The 20,890-nt window shown below is 35.1% G+C and overlaps 1 protein-coding gene across 1 annotated transcript in view; it reads right to left on the bottom strand.

The window, feature by feature from the left end:
- The window catches only part of KTN1 (kinectin 1 (kinesin receptor)), a 105,864-nt gene that overhangs the window by 33,102 nt on the left and 51,872 nt on the right, over window positions 1-20,890 (bottom strand). The window contains exons 18-29 of the mRNA XM_006894368.1: window positions 13,052-13,086; window positions 12,544-12,634; window positions 11,806-11,874; window positions 10,526-10,563; window positions 9,777-9,867; window positions 9,548-9,616; window positions 8,321-8,358; window positions 7,307-7,397; window positions 7,162-7,230; window positions 6,677-6,714; window positions 5,645-5,735; window positions 2,539-2,607 (exon numbers count right to left, since the gene is read on the bottom strand). Coding sequence (XP_006894430.1) covers window positions 2,539-2,607; window positions 5,645-5,735; window positions 6,677-6,714; window positions 7,162-7,230; window positions 7,307-7,397; window positions 8,321-8,358; window positions 9,548-9,616; window positions 9,777-9,867; window positions 10,526-10,563; window positions 11,806-11,874; window positions 12,544-12,634; window positions 13,052-13,086 — 789 coding nt within the window. The remainder of the gene's footprint in view (window positions 1-2,538; window positions 2,608-5,644; window positions 5,736-6,676; window positions 6,715-7,161; window positions 7,231-7,306; window positions 7,398-8,320; window positions 8,359-9,547; window positions 9,617-9,776; window positions 9,868-10,525; window positions 10,564-11,805; window positions 11,875-12,543; window positions 12,635-13,051; window positions 13,087-20,890) is intronic.

Below are 20,890 nucleotides of genomic sequence, written 5' to 3' on the forward strand. Positions count from 1 at the left end.
TGAAGTTTCAGCATTTTTACTTCTAAGGAACACTCTGGCTGCATCTTCTCCAAGACTTTCCTATTTGTTCTTTTGGGAGTCCATCTGATATGCAGCACTCTCCTCGAACATCACAAGTCAAAGGCATCAATTCTTCTGTCATCCTTATTCACTGTCCAGCTCTCTGGACAAGCAATTAAGAAGATGCACTTTCAGGAAGCTCTAGTGGCAAGAAGCTGCACTGCAATCCCAGAGACGCACGGTTCAAATACACCAGATGCTCTGCTGGAGAAGGAGGGACAATCTCCTCCTGTACCAGTCAGATCCGATTTGATTACACACACTCAAAAAATCTTTTTTTTTTTTAAGAAGGATGCACTTTCAGAGTCAAACAGACATCAATGCTCCTCAATAATTTCGAAAGGCCCCTGACTAAAGCCTTTTCCTGTGCAAAACATAACCTGATCTCCTGACTGCTAGTACCAGGTGTATTACTCATTGTGGATTCTAGTAAAATGAAGTAGTTGATAATCTCAGTCTTAATTGTGATGCTGCCTGTGGGTCTAGTGGCTAGGATTTTTTGTTTTCTTGGCATTGAGATAAAACCCCTACTAGCAGCTAGTATTTGATCTTCTAACTACCCTAATAAATCTCTTCATTGCTTGTATAGAGAAACTCAGACACCTGATTCCCTGTTCTTGGCAAGTGGAAAAACCCAAATTTAAGGATTGTACCTGCAACACTGCCTTGGCAATATTTAAGGGGTACTTTCACAGCGTTTCTTGGAAAATCATAAAGGAATATGGTAAGACTTTAAAAAGACCCCAATGAACAGCCAAAAAGACTCTGGATGGAAGCAGTCTCAGATTGTGCCATACAAGTAAAGCAGTGCTGCTAAGGCAACTGTTTTCAAACTCTTTCTGGGTGGTGAGAAGGTTCTCCATTCTGAATGGCCAGGCACAGAATGGTTTGGGGTTTTGGTGGGGTTGCTTTTTTATTTAATGCAAGCAAGGTCTTTTTTTTTTAAATGTCTTTCCAATATTAAGTTTTGCTAATTAATGCTCAATGATGTTCCAACTATTTAAAATTCCTGTTCTCCCTTCTTGGTCTTAAGTTTTGCTAATGAATGTTCACTGTGTTCTGACTACTGAATATGATCACAGACCATAAAAAATAAACTTGTGCATCACTGAAGAAAAATAACATAACAAAAATTAAATATTGTAGGAAAATAATTGCAAAATATAAAATAAAGGTAGGAAAGGGAAGGAAACTTTGAACCTTATGCACTAAACAATGTCAGGACTGGCAAACACTGCTAGTCTTACATTAATTATTCATTTTTTTAAAAATAGTGAACTATAAAAAGCAATTAATGTTTTAGAAACAATTTTAGCCAGGTATAAAATTTAAAGTACCTTTATGTTTTTATTTCTTTACTGTTCAGGAATATTTTTGTTTTAAACATCAGAATAAGTAACTGAGCAAGGAACTATAAATCATATTATCAAATTCTTGCTTTACTAATAAATTCTTAAATATTGGAGGGTGGTCGGAGAACTCAACTTCATTTTATCCAAGTATTTCTTGAGTGTTTAACTATCATTCATAGAACAGATGAAAAAGAGATTGAGATTGTTAACAATTTCAGCTTGCTCAGCTCCATAATCAATACTCTTGGCACTAGTAACCAAGAAATCAAAAGATAAATGGTACTTGGGAAATCTGCTGTCAGGGACCTCTCAGAGTACTCAGAAACAACGATACCAATCCAGAGACTAACATCAAGGCCATCTTATTCACAATTACTTGCTATGAATCAGAGAGCTGGACAATGATGAAGGATGACAGAAGAATTGATGCCTTTGAGTTGTGATGCTGGAGAAGAGTAGTGAACACACCATGGACCACCAAAAGAACAAACAGGTCTGTCATAGGGTTAAACCAAGCTAAAATCTTAAAAGTTCCATCTCACATATTTTGGGCACGTGGCCAGGAGGGACCAGTCCTCAGAAAAAAGACATCATGCTTGGAAAGATGGAGGGACAGCACAAGAGAGAAACAATACAGATGAGATGGACTGACACAGTAACTGGGGTAATGGGGAAAGGTGTGTCAGAGTCAGCGAGACTAGCTTAGGATAGGGCAAGGCTCAGAGCTGCTGTATATATAGGATCACTATGAGTAGCAGGCAACAAAATAGCACATAAGAATTCCTTAGTTTTACTCTAATTACTGATGTTTTGTTTGGGAAATGCATAGATCTAGACTGAAAGTATGTTTAAACTGTCTTCTTTAGAATTTAAATAGTTTTGCTAAGAAATGCACTCGAAAGCACACACATATACACAGACAGCAAAACAGATATGGACTATAAATATTTGTGTATAAATTCATAAATTGTAAGTCATTTTACCTTGTTTATGGCATAGTAAATTTTAGGAGATAAACATTTGTAAACAAAACAATACACACATTTCCAATGTAAAGGTACTTAGTGATTATACTGGTGATATTAATACCACATAAATAATAGGCAAGACTTCTAGTGGTGCCTACCTGTTGGGAGTTCTGTTGCTTAAGTTGTTCAATTTGGGATTTAAACATTTTGTTTTCATCTTGTAGTTCCTATTTAAACAAAATTTAAATAAGAATACTTGAATAGAGAGCTTTATTTTTAATGTAAATTTTTAAAACCTAAAACAAACTAAGAAAATTCAAAGTAATAATTCTTAAGAGTATAATCAGGTCCAAGCTGTTATACTATATAACATGTTATAAAACTGGAGAAAAATTATTTGGTGGTAGCCTGGAATGTGCATGTCTCAATGAAAAATTGTTAGGTACAGAAAGAGATACAAATACAAATTTCTGAGTCGCTTTTCTGATTAGTACTGCAGTATTTTATCAACTTTAATACTAGCATCATCCTGAGATGAATATTACACTGTTATGAGTGGCTGCCCTGTTTGTGAACACTGTAGGACACTGGGCTCCACTAAAATTGTCTCCAGATATTATTGATCAATAGCCTTAGACAAGTGGGAGGAGAAGGAATACAGAACTCTTAGGGAAAGAGCCAACGGGAATTAGGAATTAGGAGAACTTAATAATGTAAATATATACACATGCATATAAATTTATTTTTGAACCAAAATGAATTTTTGAACCGAGTCTGAAGTAAACGGCACATTTAAAAAATCTGAACTAAAAAATTAATTAGAACATAAAACAGAAGCCACCTTTCTCCCTAAGTTTTAAAATTCAGACAATTACTCATATTTGAGTACACAGATAGGATGTTAAAATAACTTCAGAAAAAATTATTTCATATAATGGTAAACGGCAATTTTCTACAAAAGGGATATAGATTAGTTTATAAAAGGTTCAAATGAAAAATACGAGAAAAAAGGGCAATTAAAAATAAAAAATGGCTGCATATATTAACAAAATTTCTCTGATAAAATCCAAAATGAAAACTATGTTGCAATCTTTCAAATTTATTATCAAATGTTTTCATTTTGTCAGTGTTATAATAAAAGGGTTGGAAGTATAATTGGGAAAATCATTTTAGAGAATGATTTAGTATTACCTAAGAAAATTTGCTCCTAAGAGGCATGGATAGTGAAACTTTGTTTCACATAGGTAGGACATGTTGTCAATAGGGCCAGTCCTTTAAAAAAGTATGTTAAGAAGAGTAGAATCAAACAAAGAAAGGAAAGAAGATCCTCAACAATATATATTGACACAGTGACAAAGACTTAACAATGACTTTGAGCATACATATCAGAGATTGTGAAGACGGCACAGGGCAAGGTTAAGATTTGTTGTTCATAGGGTTGCTATGAGCAGTAGTCAACAAGAACAGTAAGAAAACCTACTTTCAGAGAGAGAAAGAACAGAACAGAAGCCACCCTTGAAGAATGGGCAAGAAGACTGTTTTGAGACAATTATTACTTCAAGTCAATGTTCTGTAATCACTTTCAATACTGCCAAGATAAAGATGAGGAGATAATCTTTGATTCCTAAGTTTTACTTCTAAGAACTTAACAATATAGCTAATATTTATAAAAGTATCCAAAATACAAGCAAGAAAAGTCACTGCAACATTATTTTTAAAAGAAAAATAAAACCCATAAAAATAACATGAAGCATGTGCTTAAATAGAAAAATCTCCAAAATGAAAAATAAAAATAAACCAAAAAATCTCCCCTACTGTTAACAGTAGTAGAGGGGGCACATAAAATTCAACCCTGTAGAGTTAACCACACCCAAGTAGCTGCCAACAAGTCACTTCCAGCTCACAGCAATAGAACTATCCTGAGGGTTTCTAAGGTTGTAAATCTCTATGGGTGCATTATCTATGCAAGTAGTGCTTCCTGGTTAAAGATTATGTAGTCTAACCACCACACCCTTGAGACAATAAAACTCAACTCAATCCAAACAGGAGGCAACTGCTCATCTTTCTCCTGAGGAACTGATTAATGGATTCCAACTGCAGGAGAAACCTGGCCTTTGGATTAGCACGGTAATTCAGAATGAGCTATGCCACCAGAGTTCCCTACACCACCATGGCTCCTAGTTAAAGACTTTTATTTAAAAAATGAGTATGTATATATACACATTCATATACTGTTGTTGACTGCCTTCTAGTCGAGCACAACTCACAGCAACCCCACGAACAAAAAGCCTGAAGCCCCTCTACAACCACCGACATTTATCAAAGTTCATAAAGTTTCCAGAGACATATTATTTAGGAAGTGGATACCACTCCTGCTTCTAACATACTCATATATACAGATATTATTCTACATACACACACACACACACACACGACAGTAGGTAAGGGGTAAAAACTCAACTTTAGAGTGGAAGACTCACTTTGTATTTGATTCCCTTTTATAGTAAACTTTTTTTTTTTGGTATAATAGGTCTTGCTAAAAATTTGGCTTCATTAGACCACTGTCTTTAATTCTTCTTCCTTAGACAATTGTCTTTACCTGCTTTCTTAGACCACTGTCTTTAATTTGTTTGTACATATTCTACTTTTTTAGCTATGTGAGCCAGTTCTTCCTCACAGGGCCTGTGTGCCTGTCCACAAGGGAAATGTCTGGTCTGGTCACTAAATTGAGCTGATTCAGCAGCAGAATTTGGCAATTTTAATACCAGGAAAGCAGCAGCAGGAGCAGAAAAAGCAGTATGAATCCTTCAAGGGCCAGAAGGTCCTGCAGCAGAGGTATCTTGCTACTGACTGAGAAAATTCCTGGACTGATTAAGGGACTGTAGTTTGCTGTTGACTGAGAAGCGGTCTGAACTAACTGAGGTACTATGCTTGCTGTTAACATGAGTTGGAACTACTGTTTGCTGAACTCATACTTTGTTTTACCACCCTCCCCTAACCTGTTTACCTAATAAATCTTTCAACTGTGATTATAAAAGAGATTCTGTAAATGATATGTAGTCATTTGCAACACATTAGGAGTAGGTACAAGAATGTGAGAGGCCATGTCTGATCTTACATGACTATGGATGCTGTTGATGGGGACAGTTCCCCGTTGTGGATTTAGTAGAGGGCAGATTTGGCTGTCCTCACATTGCCATTGCTTCTTTTACAGATGCCAAGATAATAAGTCACACATAATGAACTTTAAATAATAACATTTACCTGTAAAAGTTTTGTTTTGCTGGAAAGATCACTTTCCTTGTCTTTTAGCATAGCTTCTATCCTACACACCTCATTTTCCTTTTCTTTCAATCTAGAATTTTCAAAAAAACCTTGTATTTAGTTATGTATGGCAAAAAAGACAACCAGATTCCAGTATCACTAAAGAAAAAAGACAGACTAAATTATTTCTACTTGCTCTTTTCCTTATAAACTATGTGTCATACCAGTTTACAAATTTGTTTTAAAAGGTAGTTATATCCCAGTAGACTTATAGTACACACATAAAACTTGTATATTTCTTAAGCAAGTACACATTTTGTTAGGAAGAAAATCTAAAATAAAGGTGAATAGCAAGATTTTATTTAATCAATGTATTATTTAAATAAAAATAATGCTTTAGAAAAATGAGCTTTTCCTCACAAGAATCTCACCCACAATTAGCTGACCTTTAAAAATATGCCAAATCTCTGTGCTGAAGAGTTGCTACACATAATTTAATCTCCTTTACACAACCTAAATACATCTTACTAAAAATAACTAGCACAAGTAAATCCCAACTGCCCTGGTCAGTCTATGCAATAGACCTCCAGTACAACATTTAACACTATAAAATCTATCTACTTAACCACCTAATTCCTTAGGGCAAAGACTTTGTTTGCTTTGTCTTTATTTAAAACAGTGTCAGAACTGAGTATTTTTATTTCAATAAAAAAATGGAACATTCTTATTTCAACATAATATAGGAAGACTTAAGATGTTCTTAGGCTTACATGAAAATTTAAAAAGCACACTTTAACAGTAGAATTAAAGAATGAAAAGTGCAAATGAAATGCAAAAGATAAGTTAATCTAAAAGGATACTGTTTAATGCTTTAATTCTTTTAAGTCGACAGCATAGGTGGGTCTAAATGTTCTATTAGCAAATGGAAAAAAACCTTGACAGTTCCACAATGCCCACAAAATAAAAATCAGTTATATTATTAGAGAAAAATAAAAAAATATCATTTAAAGTATTGGTCAGAAATATACTTACACGGTCTCAAATTCTTTAAATTGTGACGCAGAGCATGCCTAAGAAACAGATTCACATATTTAAATCTATACCAAAAGGATAAGGTTCATGTACTCAGTTTTCTACACCAAAAGGATTAGGTACAACAACCCCAAGCTTTGCCTAATAATGAAATAAAAAACTTATCTGGAATAAATTTAAAGAATGGGCTATTTATAACAAAGACAAAATGAATGTTGTTTATTGCTTAACCTTTATTTCTTAAGCACTGATTTTGAATAGTTAAAGCATAATAATCATCTAACAAAAAAAAAAAAAAGAGGTTAAGGAAATGCTTTCAGATTTAGGTTGACAAATCAAGTTTAATTTTAGCAGTAAAAACAAGTTCATGTTAAAGCAAATACTTAAAGCAAGTAAACCCAGAAAACACAACTTCTTAATTTTCTAATGTATTAATGACTTTCTTATTCCTTATTCAATATATTAATAGTCTGTCTAAATTATACCTCCTTTAAGTTATGTTGTGTTGCCTCTTGAGCTTGAGCTTTTAAAGATTTATTTTCTTCTTGAAGATCCTGAAAAATAAATATTAATTTAATTGATATTTCAGTATCAAAGAGATACTGTTTTTAATTATTCTTCTCTTCTCACCTGTAAATATTTATCTCTATTTGCTAGATCTTTCTCCTTTTCTTCTAAAACAGACTTCAAGGTAGTCATCTGTTCCTCTTTTCCCCTTAATCTGGTATTAATTTTAAATAAAGAAAATGTTACAAAAAAAAGAAAGAAAATGTTACATGTCTATAAAAAGTAAAATATACTAAAGACTGAGAAAGTATATTCTAAGAGTTATCACAGCTCAAACAGATTAAGATGAGCTATAATTCAGTTTAATATCAATGGTGTTATCCTTCACTTGAAAATAAACTGAGTATAATAGGCATACAACGTCTTGGAGAAATAATTCAATTAAGAAGTCTAAGATAACCTAAAGAAAAAGTTCTATAAACCATTAAATATCTAGACATAATTGCATTCTGTTAAAAGAAAATACCAGCTATTACAACTAATTTTTGCTACTGAATATATAGCTAGTTCCTCAACAGACAAATTAGTAACTTGTTAAAATCATATTCAGATTATTGTTGTTGTTAAGCGCCGTAGTGTCGCAGGCAACTCATAGTGACCCTATGAAGGAGAGTCCTCAATGCTTGGGTGCCTTTCATCCTCTCTCCAGGTTCACAGGGTTTCCAGAGGCAAGATATTACGGAAGTGGATGCCACTCCTTCCAAGCTTGTTTAAATCGAGGAACTCCTCCCCACTCTCTGTCTGCATTAGGTAACCAGCTATTAACGCACTTGACACATCAATGTCATAGTGTTCAGCTTTACAGCAACCACAAGTTACCACTGTATGGCAACTTGTACACCAGGGCTATACGACCTAGAGGAATGTCTTTGGCTACAAATCATAAAAAATAAAACTTCTCTCCTGTTACATTCCTGAGAAACCTTGTTACAAATTCCCTAAGAATTTCTGAGGTACTATTTGATATATTTCTAAAGATAATTTGAAGTCAAATGCAAAGAAGCTATGATTTGTATTATAATTGTATTTAACTTATAGAAAAACAGTAATAGAAAATAAAGGAAATGGTATACTTACAAATTCTGAAGTTCTTGAACTTGTGAGGTGATAGATAACTAAAATATAAAAAAAAAGTCATTCATAATTATTTCAATTTACCTCATTAAGTTTTATCAATTTTCCTTCCTTTTTAAAAAAAATATATTTTAAATTGTGTACATTTCAAATTATAAAAGCTCTAACTGAATTATTCATGCAAAAATCAGATGTTTTTAGTTTCCCTTTCTTTGATTCTAATGGCAAAGTGACAAATTTAAAATGTAAGAGGGAATAAGAGTGAGAAGTTATAAACAATAAATCTAAACAATATGATTCTTCTGAAGTCTTATTCTAAAATTAGAATATTATCTTTCCACATAACTATACCACACATCAGACATCTTCTCTAGCTCAGTCTTCAAGGCCAATTTCTCTTTAATAGAACTCTAATTATACTGTCCTTTCAATCTTCTTTTCTTAACATACACCGCCATTAGTATACTGACACCCACTCTCTTTGCAGGCCTTTTAAACCTTGGCTATGATAAGATCTCAGTTCCTCTGGACCATATTTTCCTAAATTCTCAATTATTAGAGCTATAATGTATCATCATACCTTACTTAGTTCAAAAAAGATTATCTCCAATCACTAACATAATGACTGGCAAGAGAAAGAACTCAATACATATTATTGACTGAATCTGCTGGATGCATGAATGTATTATCCCTAACATACAATCACATCATTTTTTTTCTTCTAAATCTTTCTAGATTAAATTCATCAAAACCCATCTATGTACACTGATCTTATCTATCTCTTAAATCTCCCAATTAAATTAAAACTTAGTTCTCAGGCAAAGGTTGACAGATTCACATTCTGTAACAAAATATTTAAGTTCATGCAGTTAAAAAAACAAAAAAAAAACCAAACCCCAAACAAAAACAGAGAGGCTAAGGAAAAAAATGTTTTTAATTACAAAAGTGTTGTTTAAGTTGGCAAATTAAATCATTTTAAGGAATCATTAAAATAGGAAACTTCTCAGAAAGTCTTAATCAGCTAAGAATTAAAATGTATATGGGTTATCATAGCAACACCACTTTGTTAAAACAGGCAAAAACTCAAAAAAAAAAAGCAAATGATTCAATATGTTCAAGAGCATGAGATTAAAGATTTTTCTGTCTAACAAGGGGGAAAAAAACCAAATAGGCCATAAGTAACACATAAACTAACATATCTGTCATGCTATGGCTCTGGGAGTTTTTTACCTGTTGAGCCTTTTCAAGCTGGATATTTCCTATTTCTTCTTTTAGAGCCTCTATTTCCTGTTTCAAATCCTTGACAATGACAAAACAGACAAGATTGGACAATGGAAACACACAGATATTGACATAAAATGCAGTGCACAGACAAACATATGAAATTAAATGGCATGAAATAAAGTTGGTTTAAAAAGGGAAAAGGAGGAAATCCTATACAGTTTGCACTGTGCAATACCTGAACAGTTTTTTCCTTATTCGCAACTTTGAGAAGTTCAGCTTCCAGAAGTTCTTCTACAGACTTGATCTTTCCATCTTTTTCATGGATCCTTATATAAAGAAAAAGAGTTTTAACTTGAAAAGAAATCATCAAGACCCAAAAAGATACAAAGTGGATTCTCCAAATCAACTCTTTCAATTTTCAACAGGACAGCCAATCTATCATTGCAGATGTCGTGGAGGTGGCTGGTGACACTTGACAATGAGGTGACTGCAGGGGCAAGTTCCTCCCAAATGAGGAATGAAAAGTTTTAAGGCAATCACTATTTAGATAGCTCAAGTCTAGGTACATAAGAAATTGATGAGGTTGTTTCCAAAGTACATAAAGAAGATCTGTACCCCAAAGAACACTGGACCAAATAAAATTCCAGTCAGCAATATTGGCTTCTAGGGTTCTAGCTTGATGCAGAATTTATACACCATCAGTGTATAAAAATATAGCAAGGTCATACAAGAACACATATAATGATTCTTCTATTAAATATAATCTATTAACATAATTTCTACTGAAAAGAGGAATTAACATTTCAAAGCTCTTAACACTGAAAATAACTGGGATTATGAAAAAGAAAAAAAAGATTTTTAAAGTTAAATTACAATGTCAGCTGTTCCAACAACAAAAACACACAAGACTTTAAAAAAAAAACAAACCCAACAAAACACCTGACCAAAAGAAAAAAATCAGTTTATAATAATGTCATCACTTACACTTTCTTAAGTTCTTCAGCCAGAGATGCAAACGAAACCTGGAAACAGAAAAGCACCTTACTTAGTTATGTGTGGGGTTTTTTTTAAAATATATATATAAGAGAGGTGAACAATGACTAAGGATGACAGAAGAAATATCCAATGTCTTTTTGAGTAGTGGTGCTAGAAAAGAGTCTTGAACACACGATGGACCTCCAAGAAAACAAACAGGTCTGTCTTCAAGAGGGTGAAATCAAGTTTCTCTTTGGAGGTTAGGATTCTGAAGCTCCATCTCACATACTTTGGGCGCATGGCAAGAAAAGACAGGTCCTCAGAGAAGGGCAACATGAGGAGAGGAAGACCCTCGATGAGATGGATTGACACAGTAAATGAGGAAATGGGGGTAGGTGTATCAATTAGTGAGATTGGCTTAGGACCTCAGCGCTGTTGTACGTAGGATCATTATGAGTCACAGGTGACTTCAATGGCACATAACAAAAAAAATAAACAGGAAATGTTACTTGATCTAGCACCTATGTGTTACTTAGGCCTGCCCTTCTTCTAACCTCAAGGCCTAGGTATCTTTCAGCCAACTCTCTTCTTTCTTCTGTTATATGCTGGGATAGGTTGATGACTAAAGTAGTCTTGTGAGTTCAAACATACAACATATAAAAAATTGTAGTTTTATTACTAATATTTAAATCACTAATAATAAATAGATTAAAACTCTAATTGACAAATTCCACCTTGGAATTTAGAATTAGCAGACCTGATTTGTTTGTGTGTAATAGGTTTAACAACAACAACCAAAAAAAACCCACCAAAACGCCTAAAACACCTCATCAGAGGGTTAATTCTACTTTTTGTAATCCAGCAGGACCAAAGCAGAAATAAACTGTAAGGTTTCCGAGGCTATAAATCTTTAATGGAGCAGTCCGCCTCATCTTCCTCCAGGAAAGTAGCTGGTGGGTTCAAACTGCCAACCAAATGGTTAGCAGTCAAATACTTCACCACTACGCAACCAAAGCTCCTTAATAACACTGTTTAGTGTTGTTGTTCTCATAAGTCTACGAGTTGAAACTGACTCACAGCTGACTTTCCAGCTAGTTTTCAGAGACTCTGCAAATCATACAGGAGATTATCCACCTTCTCCCTCTGAACAAGCTGGTAGATTGCCAACTACCTGTGTTTAGATTGGCAGTGAAACTATTTACTCACTAGGCCACGAGCGCACCAAGGAATAGGATTATTCATTGTTTATCAAATTATATGATCTGCCAATATACCTCTATACACTATACCTGATCATTGTGCTTAGCCTTTAAGTCTTGAACTTCTTTTGCCAAAGATGAGTTTTCTGTTCTTAATACCTTTTACGAAGAAACAAACATAAGGCACATTTAAAAAAGTAATATATAGCTTCTTAAGACACAGTGGCTTTTCCCTTCTTCTCCTCTATGGAAAGCTCAGAAATGTCACTTTCAATAGGTTCTATAATAAATCAAAGGTTTAATTCTATTAAACCCACAAGCAAGTATACTTATATTTCCATCTCAGAAATATATATATATATATATATATATATATATATATATATATATATAAAATGGTCTGTTAAGCCAAATACTTCCCTAGAATCACACAAGTTTTTTAATTCCTTTCTTATGGCCTCCTCTAACCTGGTTCAATAAACCTAATGATAATCATAAAATAGAAAGTATAATCTTTCTTCTGGCTTCAAATACTATTTCATAAACTTATTGAGGAATCTACTAGTTACCATTTGGGTATATGACAAAAGAGATAAGCATATCAAATATCGCTTAGTAACACAATCTTCATGAAATCGTGATGCTACAATCAATTAAGCATTCTGTATTTCAAATAAAATCTTTAACAAAAAGGTTATTTTATAAATTTTTGAAACATAGCTAATAAATATTAGGTTCAAAAGCTAGAGCAAATCCCTTATACAGGTTACTGAACCCTTTCATGCTCAATCAATTCATCACAAGAAACTCATCTGAAAAATGCCTTACCTTTAACTCATCTTCTTTAGTTGCCACCTGAATAAGTCCAGTTTCAAGTAGTTCTTCCACAGTCTTTAACTTCTCATCTTTTTCTTGAATGCTGAAAATATGCATTTTAAACACATATATGAACTATTTTTCACTGTTAAGTAATATCACTCTTTAATTTTTTATGTGAATCACCTCCTTTGTCCATCATAAACTTTGTTCTAATAAACTTAATTCTAGGTAACTCTCTCAGGTTTTCCCAAAAATTATTTAAGAACCCTTTTCTTCCTTCAGCATTAAGTAATGTGTGTTAGACTAACACACATATACATCTCAGCTTTAACAAGTAAATCACTGCCACCTACAAACCATAAGCTAATATGAAATCAATCAACAGCATATTATGATCTTCCATTACAAAGTACAAAGTGTATCTTAAGAATCTTTATTAATGGAGACAATTATTCTGTGATTTCTAATTCGGTAGAAGTGAGTGATTAAAATACAAAGATAAATGTTTAGCTCTTACCATTTTTCCATTTGTTCCACAACTTCTTTATTAGGCTTTAAAAACAAAAACAATTAAGTTTCATTTATACAGCTCTCATAAGGTAATAAAACTATTTTAGAAATATGAAGGTAGTTAGAGAAAGATGGGCAATCTCCTCTCAGGACATTTACACCTGTAGAAATTCAGTCAAGGGTGAGCTAGGAGAAAAATCTACTTGATGTAAATCAATCTGAGAATAAACAGACTGGAGACTTAAGTATGAATCACATGGCAACAAACCAACTACAAGACCAACAACAGAAACATCACCCAGAAAACACAACTCCTCATAGACTTCTAAGTCACACCACTAGGCAACAGTAAAATAGCTATAAGAAAAAACTCAGGTTTTTTTCTTTTATTTGGACTAACCATCAACAAACATAAAAGCAGCAGTTAAGAAATTAAGCAGAACTAAATGGGACAAATCTGCTCTCAAGCAGATTTCGGCACCTTTTTGAAGTGCTGAAGAGCAAGAATGTTAAGTTTAAAGATGAAGTCTACCAATTTTCAATTGCTTTATAGTTTGCTGAAAGTTGGACCATGAACAAGGAACACCTAAGAAGAGCTGGTATCTTTGAACCGTGTTGTTGACAAAGAGTAATGCATATGAATAAACACATTTATCTCACAAGACCTGCAAGCAGTATTCATCTGCAACAAATCTCACACACTTTTGAGTATTGTTATCAGGAAGTTCAATCATGGGAAAAGAACACCATGCTTAGAAACACAGTAGATTTGCAAAGGAGAAGCTGCACAGTGAGATGGACTGAATACAATGACTGAGACTACAGGCTTAAGCTCAACAGCAGATATTACAAGATCAAGTAGATTCAATTCTCTGTACATATGGTCACTGTGAGTCAGAGTCAATTTGGCATAAATCAAAATAAAACAAAACAAGATATTAACTCAAAGAAAACTAAAGAAGATAGAAGATCTACTTAAGACAAATAATATAACATTTAAAATGAACCAGAAAAATTAATTACTAACTTTGGAGTTTTTTAAATTTTCTATAAAAAACTTTAGCTTGACAGGATACAAGATCAACATACAAAAATCAGTTGGATTTCTCTACAGTGACGAAAAGAATGCAGAGCTGGAGCTAAGAAAAACAATACCCTTCACAATAGCTAACTGCAAGATTAATACTTGGGAGTAAATATAACCAGAAGCACAAAGGACCTATTCATAGAAAATTACAAAACATTACTACAAGAAACAAAAAGAGATCTGGAGAAGTGGAAGAATATCCCTTGCTCATAGATAGGAAAACTCAATATTGTGAAAATGGCAATACTACCAAAGGCAATTTATACGTTCAATGCAATCCCAATACAAATACCAATCCCATTCTTCAAGGAGATGGAAAAGGTAATCTCTAGCTTCATTTGGAATGGAAAGAAGCCCCAAATAAGCAAAACACTCCTTAAAAATAGAAAAAAATGTAGGAGGCATCGCTCTCCCTGATTTCAAATCCTACTACACTGCCGTGGTGGTTAAGACAGCACGGTACTGGTACAATGACAGACACATAGATCAATGGAAGAGAATTGAGAATCCAGAAATCAGCCCATCTACCTATGGTCAACTGATTTTTGACAAGGAGATGAAATCAGTTAAGTGGGGAAACGACAGCCTTTTTAACAAATGGTGCTGGCAAAATTGGAAAGCTGTATGCAGAAGACTACAACAAGATCCACACCTCACTCCATATACAAAAACCAACTCAAGGTGGATCATGGACTTAGGACTAAAACCAAGGACTATAAACTTCATTCAAGAAAAGCTTGGAAGAACTTTAGTGGTCCTAATCCACAACATAAAAAGTCTTCCAAGTATCCTGGAAAATCTACAACCAGGAGAAGATAAAATAGATGAATGGGACCTTCTAAGAATCAAATCCCTATGCACATCCAAAAACTTCTCCAATAGAGTAAAAAGGGAAGCCACAGACTGGGAAAAAAATATTTGGTAATGACATGTCAGATAAGGGACTTATATCTGGAATTTATAAAATACTTGACACCACAATAAGTTAAAGGTAAATAATCCAATAGAAAAATGGGCACAGGATATGAACAGACACTTCACCGAAGAAGACATTCAGATGGCCAACAAGCACATGAAGAAATGTTCAAAGTCCCTAGCTCTAAGAGAGATGCAAATCAAAACAACTATGAGAAATGCTGGCGAGGATGTGGAGAAACTGGAACTCTTATTCACTGTTGGTGGGAATGTAAGATGGTGCAACCATTGTGGAAGGCGGTGTGGCGCTTTCTCAAAAAATTGCAAATAGAGATACCATTTGACCCAGCAATCCCATTACTGGGAATATACCCCCGAGAGACCATGTCTGCCATCCAAGCAGATATATGCACACCCATGTTTACTGCAGCTTTGTTTACAATAGCAAAGAGTTGGAAGCAGCCTAAGGGCCCATCAACAAATGAATGGATAGAGAAGCTGTGGTATACCCACACAATGGAATACTACACAGCATTGAAAAACAAGGAACTCATGCAATATTATTCAAAGTGGGTGACCCTGGAGGACATTATGCTGAGTGAAATATCTCAGTCACAAAGGGACAAATACTGCATGGTGCCACTGTTGTAGAATGGGTCTGTCATCAGGGTGGGGCTATGACAGAAAAAACTGGATAAATTATGTATACTGTATTGAAACAGATGAGGGAAAGAACAGAGAGGTGATATATGATTGAGCATTATGGTTAGCACAGGAATCCAGAATTAAGGTTGCATAGAGAAGTGTACTCGGGGTAGGGGGTGGGGGGAAGGGACGCGGGAAAAGTATACAAAAAAAAACACATTTTTTCCTTTTTTATCTCCTCGGAGGGGGAAGTGAACTGGTGGGGAGGGGTGGGAAGGGAGAAAATTGTGGCAATGAATGAATGGAAATCCAAAACCTCTGTAAAAAAATAAATAAATAAAAAATTTTTAAAAAAAAACTTTAGCTTGAGAAAACAGAGCAAGCACCTCACTTATTAATTCTTTACATTAAAGAAAAATTTCAACACTGCTCTAGTTTTGCTAATTTCTTTAAAATTTCCACTTTGACTATAGCCATCTTCTACTATCAATTTCAAATCCTCTGGTTCTACTTTTTCTAAAATTAATGTATCAAAATTCAATGCCTTAGTTGAGATCTTACTTGTACTCATTATTCATAAGCACTGTATTCTACAGGTCAAAGAACAAACTTCCCTAAATGAAAGAAAATTTTCTACCATCATAAAGTAGCTTATTGTTGTTAAGTACCATCAAGTTGGAACTGACTCATAGGTGACCCTCCATCAGGTTATCAGAGACAGTAAATCACAGGAGATTGTCTATCTTTCTCCTACAAAGCAGTTGGTGAATTCAAACAGTATGACTTTTGGTTGGCAATGGAATTCATCACATTAACCCACAATAGGTCTCTAGAAAATAGGTAGGAGCTATCAAACAACACTAAATTTGATGTATCAGTTGGGACAAATCATGCAATGAGTTACTAATTTTACATCAGAATTATTTTTATTTTTACTTTCAGTGAATGTTTTATCATAGAAGATTTCACACTATGAAGTCAAAGCTATCTGTATAAAACTTGCACCTTTAATCCTACCTACTTTCTCATTCAAACAACTCATTATTGCCAGAATCACCTTCCTAAAATGCTAACAACCATCCTCCACAATCTTCAGGTTAGAGCTTACCCCAATGCTTAATCAATGTTTTCATTTACCATCAAGTTGCATCAAGTCAATTCTGCTCTATCCTGACTCTGTTGAAAGCATTGCTGAAGTCAGATGGATCCTGGCGGAAAGTAACAAATACCAGAAGAATGTCTATTTGTCCTTTACTCACTATGCAAAGGCATTTTACTATGTGGATCATGACAAGTTGTGGCTGACACTGAGAAGAATGAGAATTCTAGAGCACCTGACTGTTCTCATGAGGAATCTTTACTTGGATCAGGAGGCTTTCTGTGAAAGAAGCAGGAAAGCACTGCATGGTCTGAAACTGGGAAGAGAGTGCATCAGGGATGTATTCTATCTCCATACCTGTTCACTCTATAGGCTGAGCAAATTATCTAAGAAGCTGGACTTTATGAAGAGAAAGGTGGCATCAAAATTGGAGGGATACTCATCAATAACCTGTGTTATGCAGATGAAACAATCTTGCTGAAAAGTGAGGAGGATTTGAAGCACTTATTGCAGAAGATCAAGAAATGCAGCCTTCAATATGAATCAAAGCTCAATATCAAGAAAACAAAGATTCCTACCACTGGACCAATAGGTAGTGTCATGAAGGATGGAGAGGAGATTCAAACTGTCAACAGCTACATCTTATTTGGATCCACAATTAACACCCTTGGTACAAGCAGTCAGGAAATAAGGAGACACACAGCAACGGGAAAAGCTGCAGTTAGGCACCTTTCCAAATTATTGAGGAGTAGGGATATCAGTTTGAGTACTAAAATGCATGTGATTCAGGCTATGGTCTTTCTGATTACTAGCTATGCATCTGAGACCTGGACAATGAATAAGGATGACAGAAAAAGAATTGATGCCTTTGAGCTGTGGTATTAGAGGAGAGCACTGAACATCCCATGGATGGCCAAGAGAACAGATAGATATGTCTTGGAAAGGGTACAGCCAGAGTGCTCTTTGGGGACAAGAATGAGGAGACTTCGCATCAAATACTTTGGATATATTTCTAGGAGGCGCTATTCCTTGGAGAGAGACATGATGTTGGGAAGGGTGGAAGCTCAGTGAAGGAGAGGAAGATCCTCAATAAGGTGGAATGACAAGGTGCCTTCTGCAATGGGCTCTTATGTGTCAGGAAATGTGAGGATGGCGCAGGACAGGACTAAGGTCAGATTTTTTGTTCCTAGGGTTGCTATGAGTCATACTCAACTAGAAGGTACCTAACAACAACTAACTCTGAAGGAGAGACTCTACAGATATCCAAGCTATAATCTATATGGATACAGAATGCCACAACTTCTACATATTGGCCGGTAGGTTCAAACCACTAACTTTTTTTAGTCAAAAGCATAACTACTGTACTACTGTTGTTATATGCCATCAAGTCAAGTAAAACTCACTGCTATCCTACAGACAACAGATCTGAAGCCTGTCCTAACCTATGCCATTCTTATCATCTCTGACATCATCTTTGACCTCACAGATTCCTGCAGTTAATGTGCTAATCCATCTTGTTGGGTATTCTTTTGATGACCCTCCACCTTTCCAAACACAATTTACCTTTCCAAGGAAGAGCCCCTTCTAACAACAAAGTATGTAAGACAAAGTTTCATCATCCTTACCTCAAAGGAAGTCTCTGGTTATCCTTCTCCAAGATTTCTCCAAGATATTGACATATTTTTTGACAGTCAATGGGATATTCGGTACTTATCAAATACCACAATTCAAAGGCAATTTTTCTTCTGTCACCTTAATTAATTGTCTAGCTCTAGATGTATAGCAGGTGACTAGAAAGGCTGTAGCTTGAATTAGGGGCACATTAGTCTTTAAACTGATATCTTTACTCTTCAAGACTTTAAGAGGTTCCTGAAAGCAGACTTTACAGATGTTTTATATGTGTCCTGATATTCTGACTGCTAGTACCAAGTATGTTAATTAAGGATCCAAGAAAGATGAAATCATTAAAAATTTTAATCTTTTCTCTATCTATGATGATATTGGATATTGGTCTGATGGTGATTTTTGTCTTCTGGATATTAAAACGTAATCCATATTGAAGACTGTAGTCTTTGATCTTCTGCAACAAGGGTTTCAAGTGCTATTCATTTTCAGCAAGCAATGTTGAGTTATTTGCATAATGCAGGTAGTTGATGAGTCTTCCTCTGATCCTGATGCCACAGTCTATTCAGCTTCCTGAATTATTAGCTCAGCATACTGGTTGAATAGGTATAGAGAAATGATTCAACTTTGATGCATGCTTTTCCTAATTTTAAACTATGTAGTGTTCCCTCAGACAACAGCTTCTTGGTCTAGCGATAGATTTCATATGAGCAAATTAAGTATTCTGAGATTCCTATTTTTCTCAATGTTAGTTTATTATGATCCACACAAATGCCTTTGCATAGTAAATAAAACACAAATATTCTTTTGGTCTTCTCTTTCAGCTAAGATTCATCAGACATCAGCAATAATATGCCTGGTACACAGTCTTTTTCCAAAGCCAACTTGAACTTTGGCAATTTTGTAGCAATATACCATTCTAGCCATTTTTAGATGATCTTCAGCAGTATTTCCCTTGTATGTGGGTACTAGTGATATTGTTCAGAATTTCCACTTTTTGTTGGCATATCTTTCTTGGAAATAGGAATAATTCAGTCAGTTAGCCAGGAAGTTGGCTTCCAAATTTCCAGGCAGACTGGTGAGTATGTCCAGGACTACCTCTATTAGTTGAAACATTTTGCTAATGTCTGCATTGCAGCTTTAATCTCTACCATCATTACTATGGGCCATTGTTGTGATGTGCTGTTGAGTCCAGTATGATTTCCATGGACCCTATGAAAAACAGATCTAAATCCTGTCCTATACTGTGCCATCTTCCTCATCTCTGACAAACTTGAACCCACTGCTGCAGTCACTGTGTCAATCTATTCCTTTGCAGGTTATCCACACTTTGCTAAATCTCTATGTTTCCAATCATGAGGCCTCTTTCCAAGGAACAACACTGCCATGCTCAAAGTATGTGAGATGAGGCTTCATCATCCTTGCCTCTTAGGAGCAGTCTTGGCTGCACTTTCTCTCTCAGACATGTCTGTCTGTTCTTTTGGAAGACCATTGGATATATTCAGTATGCTTCTCTAATAGCACGAATCAAAAGCATAGATTTTCTTCTTCTGCTATCCTGACTCAGATGCATAGCAGGTGACTAGAAAGAAAATTATTTGAATCAGGTATACCTAAGTCTTCAAACTGACAATACTCTTCAGGACTTTGGAGAGGTCCCTGACCTTCCCAATATAATATACTTCCTGATTTCCTGACTGCTGGTACCAAAGGTGTTCACTGGATCCAACTTAAGAGGAAATTTTTGGCCTTTCCAACTTTTTCTCCATCTATCATGATGTTTCCTAGTTGACCAGGGAGAGGAATTTTGTTTCCTTGATGTTAAATAAAAACATATGAAATGCTGTAGCTCTTTATCATCTGCACCAAGTGCCTCAAGTCCTACTCACTTCCCTAAATTCTTGATTCCAAAAATCCAAATTGCTATGATCAACTCATTTCCAACTCACAGAACAAAGTGCAACTGCTCCATAGTTTCCAAGGATATTTTACTCTTGTAGAAGCAAATTGCTATGTCTTTCTCATGGAGAACAGCTGGTGAGTTCCAATTGCTAACCTTTTGGTTAGGAGCTAAGCACTTAACCACTGCACCACAGGGACTACCTATATTTATGTCTATAGTCCTTAACAAATCTTACTCTGTTCTTACACAATATACTTTGTAGTACCATAAGAACATATTACTTCTAATACTCTAAATATGCCCGCTTCCTGCCATCACTGTGAAGGGATTGTACTTTCCTCCCCTCTCCACACTCCACTGCTATTTGGCAAATTTTAGATAATTTTTCAAAATCTGGCTTAGTTGTCCTTTTCTGTGATTCCTTTCCACTCCACTCCCTTTCAAATTTAATTCATTAACTCTTTCTCTAGACCTTGGCAGTAGTGGATTGTTGTTGTTGTTGTTATGTGCCGTCGAGTCGTTTCCGACTCATAGCGACCCTATGCACAACAGCCCTAAACCCTGCTCTATCCTG

Source organism: Elephantulus edwardii, unplaced genomic scaffold, assembly GCF_000299155.1.
Source record: "Elephantulus edwardii isolate Elephantulus edwardi_28Jun2011 unplaced genomic scaffold, EleEdw1.0 scaffold00140, whole genome shotgun sequence".
Lineage (NCBI taxonomy): Eukaryota > Metazoa > Chordata > Mammalia > Macroscelidea > Macroscelididae > Elephantulus > Elephantulus edwardii.